The 12,053-nt window shown below is 49.7% G+C and overlaps 3 protein-coding genes across 3 annotated transcripts; 2 read left to right on the top strand and 1 right to left on the bottom strand.

Moving 5' to 3' along the window:
* Positions 1-2,672: 2,672 nt before the first annotated feature.
* Positions 2,673-3,905, top strand: AtWU_09728 (uncharacterized protein; the record flags this gene model as incomplete). Its single annotated transcript, XM_035504834.1, has 3 exons — positions 2,673-3,258; positions 3,321-3,438; positions 3,500-3,905. 3 exons carry the CDS (start codon positions 2,673-2,675, stop codon positions 3,903-3,905), a joined length of 1,110 nt encoding a protein of 369 aa, XP_035360727.1.
* Positions 3,906-4,531: 626 nt separating this feature from the next.
* AtWU_09727 (acyl--CoA ligase) lies at positions 4,532-6,404 on the top strand (the record flags this gene model as incomplete). The annotated part of the gene is made up of 3 exons (XM_035504833.1): positions 4,532-4,631; positions 4,746-5,381; positions 5,437-6,404. 3 exons carry the CDS (start codon positions 4,532-4,534, stop codon positions 6,402-6,404), a joined length of 1,704 nt encoding a protein of 567 aa, XP_035360726.1.
* Positions 6,405-6,632: 228 nt separating this feature from the next.
* AtWU_09726 (uncharacterized protein) lies at positions 6,633-7,677 on the bottom strand (the record flags this gene model as incomplete). The annotated part of the gene is made up of 2 exons (XM_035504832.1): positions 6,633-7,207; positions 7,428-7,677. The coding sequence occupies 2 exons, from the start codon at positions 7,675-7,677 to the stop codon at positions 6,633-6,635; spliced, it is 825 nt and encodes a 274-aa protein (XP_035360725.1).
* Positions 7,678-12,053: the final 4,376 nt, after the last annotated feature.

The following is a 12,053-nucleotide window of genomic DNA, read 5'->3' as shown; positions in this document are numbered from 1 at the left end:
CTATGCTGTCATTTGGAAGCAAGGTATAACTATCATAGAGTTACCAATTTCTAAAATAATTCTGATGTGCATATATCGCAACTGTACACTGTAGTGTAGCAAGCTTGCGTATATCCAGGGCTGAATTCTTTTCAACCTCATGCAACAAAAACAATGTTTCATCCCGCTACTTCAAACCTAATCATCCCAAAATCAAGCCCTCTGGTCACTACAATTTACCCGATACAAGGAATGAGTTCAATTTGCAAATAAGCCACAACTAATTCACAATGAGTAGCAGTATCTGCGGCTATACTCCAAAGGTGCAGTACCTCAGGCCGATTTGATGTTCCTCCCTTCCCGCCCCTCGCCGAACTGACCAATCAGAATCCTCCATTTCTACCCGTCCTTCCTATATAATTCAAAGTAAAGAAGTAATTGGTGCCTTCGGGCATTTGGTCAATTTGAAACGATACAGAGAAGATTAGCATGGCCCCTGCACTAAGGATGACACGCTCAATCAAAGAGAAGCTACCAGTTTTTTTTGCAACTTTTACAGATGCCTTTTGAGAGGTATGCTGTTTTTGAGGTCTCGGGTATGGTTTGTAGAGGGAGGGGGTTCGAGTCGCGGTTGGATCTGTCGTTCTTTTTCTCTCACCCCTCTCCTCCCTCTTTTTGCTTATGGGACAGTTGGTCAGCAGCACTATATTGGGTGATGTTAAGGGTCACTGGGTTTCCTAATAATATATGGGGCCAGAAGAAGACATTAAATTCAAGTTTTACTTCATAATGGGGCATGTGATATGCACAAGCGTAATGGGGAATAACTACAATTCAAGGGGTCGATTGAATTTTTCCTTACAATGTGACAAATTGGTTCATAAGATGCGCAGTCAAAAATAAGACATACAATAAGCTGTTCTGTCCAATACTCCTTGTCTAAGTTCAGCTTCTGGTCTGCTCAGAATCATAGTAATGACCGACAGGAACGTCCCACTAAAACTCCTATCAATCTTAGTATCCGCTAGGACTCGCCACAGCCCAGGTTCCTGCATTTTGTAGCACGGACTAAAGAATCCTTTTGTGTTTTACACACACATAGTCAGGGCTTAGTGACGGGCCTTATACCGAGGTGGGCAGTGCCACCGTGGGGCGTGGACGGCAAGTTTAATTGTCGTACGTAGGCCTGCGCGGGGTAATCAATTAAGACTTTTGGAGTAGGTAATAGACGGTGGCTTTATACTTGCATTTTAGAGGTTATTCTCGAAATATCCGCTCCGACATATCCGCTCCGGACTGCATTCTTTTTGTGATCATTGAGGGCGAATAGTTGGTAGGGTGATAATAACTTATATGTGTTTTAAACCCTCGCCGACGCTGTAGATAGAGGGTAATTTTTCTCGCGCTGGTGGAGATACTCATTCTTTAAAGGGTCCACCATGCACATACCTTGATGTTCGGTGTGACAAACCCTTTGTTACTATTCAGGACGGCGGACGCGCCGAGCCGAGTTTTAGGAACGGCTTGAATCGAAACGACTTCATGCCACCCTCGGCGGAGGCTACACCTTATCAGGCAATCCTCGCTGGAGCATTAGAGCGAACATCTCCGTTTCTGGTGAATATAGGTTGATGCACCTTATTTGGAGCGGCTTGGCTGATTGGGAAGGAAGGCCATCGCCGAGCTCTGGATTGGAAATTACATCCGAGCCGTGCAAGCTAGCCTGTCGCCAGGAATAATCATGTCTTTTGTACTGAGTCATGGTCGTTAATGATCAGTTCTACATGAACCGAACTGGGTTAGCCTGCGGGGTTATAATCACAAGGCCTTATAGAGTTGTAAAATGAAGGTTCCTGCCATGCGACGCTCGGTCATGTTGGCCTGAATGATCGACATGCCAGTATTCAGTTTAGTTCATCTAAACACTGCACAAAAACGGATACTAGGGACACTTGATTGGTTTGAATCATGGCGGGTTTCGCACCGCTCCTAGTTATATCCGCTTGGGATGGCTGACTTTGAACTAAAAAGCATCCTTGCAAAGCAGCCAGAGGCAATCAGAACCTTCTATCGGATCAGATGGACTCAATTGCTATATATACAATTTTCTGCTCGATTCTAGGCAACGAAATTAGTTTGTGATAGAGAACAACGAACTCCGAGTCTTCTTATTGACAACACTTACAATAATCCGAAGTTGGACCCTCAAACCCATTGAGGGACTGAATAAGGTGATGGGCTGAACTGTCCATTCGGTGGAACGAACCCACTATAGACTAAATGATGGACATGCTCGGCTTCCCAGTTGGTGCGGGTGGAGAACGGCGGCCATCCGTCGACGGTCATAAACGCGCGTTGAAGGATGCTGCAGAACGGCCCATGTTGATTAATGCCAACTCTAATCAGATAAGGCTCCGTTGATGGGAATTAAAGGACAGGGCAGAAGACGGCACGGTGGAAAATGTCATTACCATCCATCATTATGCTTATTTATAGTGGGGGGCAAACAACCTGGTTATTATTATCTGCTGTTTCTCGTGGCAGCTGGCCTGCTTTCCATTCGCCTTGATCCATGAAGTTGAGCTTAACTTATTCCCTGTTGTACACTTTTCTTTAAGCCTGTCTGGCCTTTATTCTATTTATATTTAGTCTGTCAGCCACTCCAGCCGGTATTCGATCGCAATATCCTGCTGATGTCATCCCAGTCAATATCATACAATGCAGGTCCCGGTATTCTGGCACTCAATTGGACGGCGGCCGCCATCGCCATCCTGGTGATGATCCTGCGAGTCATTGCCAAAATCCGCATTCGACATTATGCAGTGAATGACACGGCTATGTTATGTGCACTGGTCAGTACCACCAAAATGGCGCAACTCATGCTCAGGCTGATTGAAGCACATCAGGTCCTTGCGTTGGCGGCATCTGTCATGATCACCTTGGCTATTGCCCATGGCTACGGGCGACATTCTTGGTACCTGAGCAAGGAGAACCAGGTGCTAGCCTTGAAGTATTATACGGGCTTCCAATGTCTATCGATAATCGCCACCGGCGCAGGAAGAGCCGCCTTTACGCTCTATTTGTTGAATATCCTACGTCAAGAAAGGTATCTGGGATGGATTCTGTGGTTCATCTTTGCGCTGCAGATCATCATCAATGTTGCCTCGGTGGCTACCGTTCTTGCTCAGTGTCAGGACATTAACTCTCTCTGGGATATGCATGTGGACACGGCATGCTGGGATCCAAATGTCGAGCGGATCTACGGCTATGTGCAGTGCTGTACGTTTGTTTACCTAACCCGGTGCACCTACCATCAGAGAACACTGACAGATATGAAATAGCGATCAATACTGCATCCGACCTTTTTCTCGCCGTCTTCCCAACCTACACCTTCTGGAGTCTGAGCTTAAAACTGCGCGTCAAGTTAAGTCTCGTTGTGTTGATGGGGTTTGGCTTAGTGTTCGTTATTCTGGACCAGTGACGAGCATGGAATTTCAGATCGCTAACTACGACTTCACAGAGCTATGGTGGCCTCCATCATGCGAATCGTGAATCTGGGCTCTATCGCTGAGCGTGGCGACCAAACTGCAGTGACGGTTAACCTCACACGATGGGCACTGGCAGAGTGTTACCTGGTTATTGTCACAGCCTCCATGCCATGCATTCGGTCCCTGATTATCGCGTCTGTTCGAAATATCTCGAGTGGCAACCGTTCGCGAGTGGTCGGGTCACAATACAAAATCAGTCCGCCAATTCCCAGTCGCGCAGAATACAGCACCTGGGCGGATGCACCGCCACCACACAGTCGAGAATATATTCTGAGCAGCTATCCTATGGAGCGGGAACGGATTGGTGGGCGCGCAATCACCAAACAGGTGGATATCACGGTGATCAGGAATCGCTCGAGAAGCACGAGGAACGGGTAATTATCGCCGGTAATGATGAGCTATGTATATATTTATGTCAGGTACTTCTACCAATGGTTATGTGTGATGAACTGCGATGAATGATATATATTCATCCTACTATATACTAGTAGTACTATGTGATGATGATCTGACAAATAGGACCCAGATCGGTGGTATGAATGCGTGTCGCCTTTCGATCTTCGGGTACACCGGACCCCTGAAATCCCTGTTGTGGTCAACCCCAAAGACCAGCCATGGTTCCAGGAACTCAAGCTCGTTGATTGCCGAATGCCGGCCAGTTCCTCGGCGTGGATGTGGAGAGACGGGAGGCGGGCGATCCGTGGCGACTCTCCACCACTTTTCTCCCCAACAAGCGTTCACTAACCCAAACCCCGGCTTGCGGGCTTATCTTTTGCAGTGCCGAGGGCCGAGCAACTTGCTCCCTGCCCTCTCTTAAACAGCGGTCTATCATTCCATTCCTCTCTCCTTCCTTCATCCCTCACTGACGGGCGCATATACAAGAGACCATCTCCCCTCCTTATTTTTACCTTCGCGATCGCCCATTCCTGTACAACCCTGCGCCATTAATTCCCCGATCTCCCTCTTCTCCTCTTCCCCAGCCCTTTTCCCCGCACAACTCCGCCATGCCTGTCTCCTCACGCTATCCCCCCGTCGACATTCCAGACCTTGACATCTGGTCTTTTCTCTTCGAACGCAAAGATAAGCCTTTTCCAGATGATAAGGGTATGTGTCTCCCCTCTCAATCATCACAACACTCCATGCGAAGCACTATAATCAACTTATCCACTTGCGCGGCCGGTATACTTCGTTCAAAAATTCCTTGCTGACATCATGCAGTAATCTACCAAGATGCGGACACACAGCGATCCTACACATACCAACAAGTCAAAGATGCCGCCCTCACCTTCGGCAAGGGCCTCAAGGCCACCTTTGACTGGAAGAAGGGCGATGTCCTGGCCCTCTTCACCCCGAACAGCATCGACACCCCAGCCGTGATGTGGGGTGCTATCTGGGCCGGCGGTATCGTGTCGCCATCCAACCCAGCATACACAGCCGAGGAGCTGGCCTTCCAGCTCAAGAACTCCGGCGCCAAAGTCCTCATCACACAGGCGCCCTTCCTTCCGGTAGCCACCGCAGCCGCGAAGGAAGCCGGCATTCCAGAGGACGGAATCATCCTCATCGGCGACCAACGCGACCCCCAAGCGCGCATCAAGCACTTCACCTCCATCCGCAACATCTCCGGCGCTACTCGCTTCCGCAAACCCAAGGTCAACCCATCCCGCGACCTCGCCTTCCTGGTCTACTCCTCCGGCACGACCGGTGTCCCCAAGGGCGTGATGCTCTCACACCGGAACATCGTCGCCAACATCCTCCAACTCGCCGAAGGCGAAGCCGGCAACCTCACCTGGAACGGCGGCGTAGACGGCACAGGAGACCGCATCCTAGCCTTCCTCCCCTTCTTCCACATCTACGGTTCGCCTCCCCCCCAAATCATCTAAACTTACTAAAAAACTAACCAACAACACAGGCCTAACCTGCCTCCTCCACCAAACCATCCACAAAGGCCTGCACCTCTACGTCATGACCAAATTCGACATCGAGCAATGGTGCTCACACGTCCAAAACTACCGCATCACATTCAGCTACGTGGTACCCCCCGTCGTCCTCCTCCTAGGCAAACACCCCATCGTCTCGAAATACGACCTCTCGACCCTCCGCATGATGAACTCCGGCGCCGCCCCTCTCACCCAAGAACTCGTCGAAGCCGTCTACGCCCGCATCAAATGCGGCATCAAGCAAGGCTACGGTCTCAGCGAAACCAGCCCTACCACTCACACTCAACCCTGGGAAGAATGGCGCTCCACCATCGGCTCCGTCGGTAAACTCCTCCCCAACATGGAAGCCAAGTACATGACCATGCCCGAGGACGCGTCCGAACCTGTTGAAGTCCCCGCCGGCGAGGTCGGCGAGCTGTACATGCGCGGCCCCAACGTCTTCCAGGGATACCACAACAACCCCGCCGCCACAGCGGAATGTCTCTCCGAGGATGGATGGTTCCGTACCGGTGACGTCGGGTATCAGGACCCCCAGGGCAACTTCTATATCACGGATCGCGTCAAGGAACTCATCAAGTATAAGGGTTTCCAGGTGGCTCCCGCGGAGTTGGAGGGCATTTTGGTCGATAATGAGGCCGTCGACGATGTCGCGGTTATTGGGATCGAGAGTGAGGCCCATGGTACTGAGGTGCCGCTGGCGTATGTGGTGCGGAGTGCGAAGAGCTTGAACTCCGGGGTGAGTGCTGCCCAGGAGGCGGAGAATATTGTTAAGTGGTTGGATGGGAAGGTGGCGTATCATAAGAGGCTCAGAGGGGGCGTGAGCTTTGTGAAGGAGATTCCGAAGAGCGCGAGTGGGAAGATTTTGAGGAGGCTGTTGAAGAAGAAGGCCAAGGAGGAGGGCGTTGGGGCTGGGGCTGCGGGGCCCAAGGCGAAGTTGTAGTTTTTTGGTTCATGGTGGTGTCTTGGGTTATGAATGGGGTTGTGGATAGATCATGTGTCGTGTACATAGATTTATTTTCATATTTATTTTGGTCTTGGATACAATGATAATGCTACTATCTAGTGTTGGAACAATGAATTGATTGAATTGGTTTAGTCGTATCAACATTCATATCAATATCATTATCATGAATATACCATCATCCTAAATATCATACCTACTACAGGCTTACAACCCAAACCTCCTCACCATCCCATCCACATCCTCCCCCTCAACAGCATCCACCCCCTCCCTCGCAACTCTCTCGACAGCAACATCCACATCCTCCTCTCCCTCCAACAAATCCAACCACCCATCCACATCATCCCTCGCCAACAGCGCATCCGCCACAATGGCCACATCCTCCCTCGACACATTGGCCCTACCCTTCTTCGTCTTCCCCAGATCCACCTTCCTCGTCGCAGGCGTATCCGTCAACGTCCCCGGTCTTAGATTAATCGCCTGCAGGGGCTGCGCGGCCCCCGCCGCAACAAGCTTCTTGCGCGCCGCCGCCAACGCAGTCATGTACTCGTCCGCTTCGAGCTTGGCCTTGGCGTATGCGGGGAGGACGTTATAGAAGACGTTCTGGAGACCCGCCCATTCGTCGTCCGATAGCCAGGTGGGTTGCTTGCGTCGACTGCCGATCCAAGAGACGAGGAGGAATTTGCGTACGCTCGGGTGCGAGAATGAGGCGCTCAGAAAGTGCTTTGCTGCTACTTCGTCGATGGCGTGCGTGCGTGCGGGTCCGCCTTTGCCGCCGGCTCCTATGGTTTTGGTTAGTTTGGGTGGTGGTGGTGGTGTGTATTTTGGGGGACCGTTGGATGAGTGGATTGGGATTTGGGGGCGTTGGATGTGATGTGTGGATTTGAGCTGGGCTTGCAGGTGTGCAGGGGGGATGGGTGATGCAGATTGTCTTAATAGGATTGTGGGTATGTTTCAATCCCAACCACGGCTTTTTGCATGGTTTGGGCGCATTATACATACCTGCAGACCAGACGACATAGTCTGGGGAAACGCGGTCGAGGATGTTCTTGGCATCGGCGTCGCTTTTCACATCGTCGAGACTGGAGAGGAGGACGTTTAGTTTGCCTTTGGCGCCTTTGCCTAGAGCGAGGATCTCGTTCTCGTGCTCGGCGTTGCGGATGACGCTGGTGACGTTCCAGGAGCGGGCGAGGAGAAGCGGGGTTAGTTGCAGGGCTACTTTGCCGTGGCCGCCTAATAGGAGGACTTGCATGGTGGTGATGGATCTGTCGAATTGATTGATATGTTAGATAGTGCTGGATCAGTTAGTGGGAATATGATAGAGAATATTTGAGAGCTGGTATGTTTGAGCTTGATGCTCCAGAGCTGGAGCTTATTTTGTTAAGGCCCGGCTCGGTGCGGAGAACGGATTAGTAATGCCGAGAGGGGTTGATGTTTTTGAGCTGTTAACTAAGAGGATAAGTAGTGAACTGATCAACTGCTGTAAGTAGTGGTTACACCGCGGTCGGATGGCGTCATGTGGGTGACCGTCTGTTTTGTCTACGGCGTTCAATGCATACGCAAAGTGTCACAGCTCTGCAGGCAGCAGCTCTTCTAACTTTTCTCCTACGATGTTGTGTTCGTGCACAATGTCTTAGGTGCTGCAAGGGTGAGTGTGGGATAGAAACCCCATTGTCCTTTGCAGTAAACATCTCCATGGCAGCCAGCCGACCAGCCAGCCAGCCATTTGTTCGATAGAGATCCGCCTTGCGATGCCCCTTGATAAAACAATTTGTGGTGATGGTGTGGTTGTCGATCAGACGAGCCTTGCCAGGAGCCGGATTCAAGGCTGGAGTTACTCGGCAATCAAGGTGTGCGTATCACACTATAATGTTCCAGGAGCACATCTCTCCTCAATTGTGTGTAAAGTTCCAGACCAAGACCAGGTAGATGGCATTGGGGATATGAAAGGAACTCGCATCTCTAACCCCCGCTGGAGGTGAAACACCGGCCGATCGGTTGGAAGGAGAAGTTATTTCCGCGCGAAGCTTGAGTAGTGGACGATTTGGATCCCAGGACCCAGTCGATCGGGGAAAGATTGGTCCTCTCTCTTTCATTTTCGTTCTCAATGAGAAGAGAACCTCGAGCCGTGGCCGATGCTCGCTCATAATAGCGGAAATTATTTGTTCGTTCGTTTGTTAGCTAGTAAGTTAGTGGATGTCTGGAACCTAGGTTGAATGGGATTAGTCAGAAATGCTCTCCTCTTCTTTTTCCCCTCTTCAATTATGGATCTCGGAAATTGAATTAATTAAGGGAAGGTCGAAAGGACTGATCTGGAACCCTCGGGAGGAGTCAAGGATTCTTGGTTGGGCCTTTCTTGGGTCTGGTCCACCACCGGTTAGCGATAATTCCAGCGCGGGAAGAGATGGGGGTGTTGTTGTGCCTTGACCTTGGCAGCATCTTCTGGTTCTTGTCTTGTCTTGTTTATACTAGATGAATTGAATGACAGGCTGCAGGAGAAGATGGAGACGCGGGATGGGGACGAGATTAATGACTTCATGATGATGTGGCTGACTATCGTAGATGTGATTTACTCCAGTTATGATTGTTTCTTATCTTATGCCGCGTATGCTAAGCCAGCCAAGTAAAATGAATGATTACTGCAGTGCACCCACCGACGTCGTGCCTGTGCCTTTATTTGTTTGTTTGTCTGTGCCAGAGTTCTACCGAACGAGCGGAGATAATCCGGCCCAAGTCCCGTCTGGTCTGCCACTACTACCGGACTCTCTTCTACAAATCTTACCCATTAGCTTCATTGCAAATACTTACTATACTTACTGTGTGCTCACGAAGATTCTAATATTCTCTCCTCCCTTTTTACTGTGTACTATCAGTCGGTAGTGTATGGTTTCCGTACCACTGGGCGTAATGACTAACCAAAATATGGTCTAGTCAGGGGCACTCACCAGTGCCGGCACAGACTGGCTGGCTGACAGACTGCTAGTCTGACTGCTGGCTTGATCCTGTGACTTGACTTTAATTCCCCTCGGGGTGAGGCTGCTCTCTCCTGGGAAAGCCCCATCCGAATAAAGGCGGTACCATACCCGTAAGGAGGAGGTAAAAGTAGAGCTAGTTGGTCATCAAAATCCAAAGTAGGTTCGACCATCCAACGGCTGTCAATTTCTTTCCCGAAACCAGACCCGTGACCCTGACTCGGTCACTCTACTTTTTTTCTGCCTTGCCATCTCCATTCTCTAAGCATCCACCAAATGCTTAGGTTCACCAAGAATATCAATGGAGACCGTGGATGACGCACTGGATCTCGAACCTCACAAACCGGTCCACCTTAACCAAAAGCCTGATGAACCATGCCGCCTGGTCCGCACGAGAATCCGGTTCCCAGTGTGATTAGTCAGGACTATCACTTGTCGGAGCATGAACTTTCTTGAGAGACGGTTCGGATTAAGGTGCTCCTCAGGGTTATATCCCCATGCTGCTAAAACTTGCCTTGCTGATGGCCCTGTTTGGCTAGCGAGTCATGCTGGACCTCTTGTTTGCCCCCTCTCTCAAAGAGGGGTATGCGCTATTTCATGCATGTTCAATTATGGCACTGGATGCGCTCCACGGAGTACTCCGGACTTACAGTATCTAAATCAGTATTTGACATTGGTATGGCGCGGGAGGAGAGCTCAGATTGCGGAGCACTTCGTATGCTTTGATCGCGAGTAGCTGCATCGGATACATGTCCATGCAGGAGGACTGCAGGCCATGTACTCCGATTGCGTCCGTGAGTCTATCTAGGACGACGCGATAACCGTCTACTAATGCCGATGATATCAGATACTCGCGTCGACAGTAGCGTGGGGACAGACACCTCCGGCTAATCCTACTATCGATCCAGTAATATGATGGTGGTGACATGGTGTAGTCTACCCGATGGCAGTCGAGATGATCGTCCCGCTCGTCCAAATTTCCGGAACCCCTCTAGCGGTCTTGGGATAAAGTTCAAAGGGCATGAAACAGCATCCGATAGATAGGTCATATTCTCGCGAGGGTGAGGTGGAAGAAAGTCCCAGTTCAGCTGGTCGCTTCAGATTTTTGCCTCTGAAGGTAGTACCCCCGATTGCCTGATGAAGAGGGTCCCGGAAGGCAGCAGTTGCTTCACTAGATTTCAGAATACCACCAATGAAGTTTGTTTGAGGGAGGTGCACATCACAGCGTTAAGTGAAGGGTGCCCTGAGCAATACTAGCCACTTAACTACTTAATTCAGTAGTACTCGAGGTCGCGAGGACTTTTTTGAGGCTTAGGCTTCAGCCCTCAGCCCCAGATCGGCCCACATCCCGTGAGACGCGGTCATAAATGATTGTGTAAGTGAAATGTTTTCGTTGTCTTTACTTTCCGTAAACGAGATTGGGTTTCCGGTCATGATGAAAGAGAGGGATATTAAGATTGCTGTTTGTTGCACAATCCCAAAGTTAAAATAGCATTTATAAGTAGTAAATTATAGGCAAGGTCGGCGAGAAGTGGTTGTTCAGTTGTCATCAGTAAGAGAAGAGAAACAAACAAACCTTGGCAGGTACTCTATCTAAGTAAGTAACCTCCTTCCCAGCCAGTGCCAGGGACGACAATACGGTAATAGGAGAGGTAAGTAAGGTACCCGACCAGGACCCAGTGACCAGAGCTCCATCCGATTTGCAGTTCATTTCATGGTTGGTGGAGCCTGCAAGGGGCAATTGGGTCCTGGTCGGCGGTACCGTACGGTATGGACAAGACTCATCCATGGATTTCGTGACAGTTTAATCTGTTTCGGGTTCTGTTATGATCCAGGCACCGGAGCACAGGTGGAGTCGGTGCCTGAGGGGAAATAATATGGTCTGCCCCCAGTTTCCAGCTGGCTGAAAATTCGAGGTTAAGACGTTACTAGCAGTAGCTATTTTGCAGGGAGTTCCTTCACAAGATTGGTTATCAATTGCGGTGAAGAACAAGTAAAGAAAAAGAAAAGAAAAGAAACAGCATAATAAGGACAGCCACGCTGCACTGAAAATTCGGCCGTCGGAAGATGAAAAAGACACATTGAAATGGGATTGGAAAACTGGCCAGCGAATCTCGTGTCGATCCGCTTTGGGTTCCAGCGACCATCGCAGCGCTGGCCAATTGGGCCCCAATAATGCGATCCCACATAATAATAATAATAATAATTCAATCCAGTCATTCAGAATCATAATCCACTTTCCACGCTTCTGCTTCCCCCCGTCAGCTTGTGAGGGACGGAGAGAAGTCTGAAAAGTGGTAGCCCATTGAGTCAATGTCAAATCATTGGCTTTGATTAAACAGGCAGTAGAAAAAAAGAAAATGGAAAATGGAATAATCCTTTGGGACCTGAGATGGGGAAGATGAGAAAAATGGGTGAAAAAGACCAATACAGTAAACTCCATTAAGAAAAATAAAGGGTAACCAGAATGACGATCGAAAGGAATCCAGATCCCTTCTTTTTTTTCTAGTCTTCCATACCTTCCAAAGCGATCGTTGCTCTTTTTTACCCATTTTATTTTATTTTCCATTCTACTTTCTCGCCTTCCTCCAGCTCTCTCTCTCTCTCTCTCTCTCTCTCTTCCTCTCTTTTCTTTTCCTCTCTTGCATTGCTTTCT

The sequence above is a fragment of the Aspergillus tubingensis genome (assembly GCF_013340325.1).
Source record: "Aspergillus tubingensis WU-2223L DNA, scaffold_11, whole genome shotgun sequence".
NCBI lineage: Eukaryota > Fungi > Ascomycota > Eurotiomycetes > Eurotiales > Aspergillaceae > Aspergillus > Aspergillus tubingensis.
The sequence above is the reverse complement of the archived record's forward strand: the minus strand, read 5'-3'. Positions and strand labels throughout refer to the sequence as shown.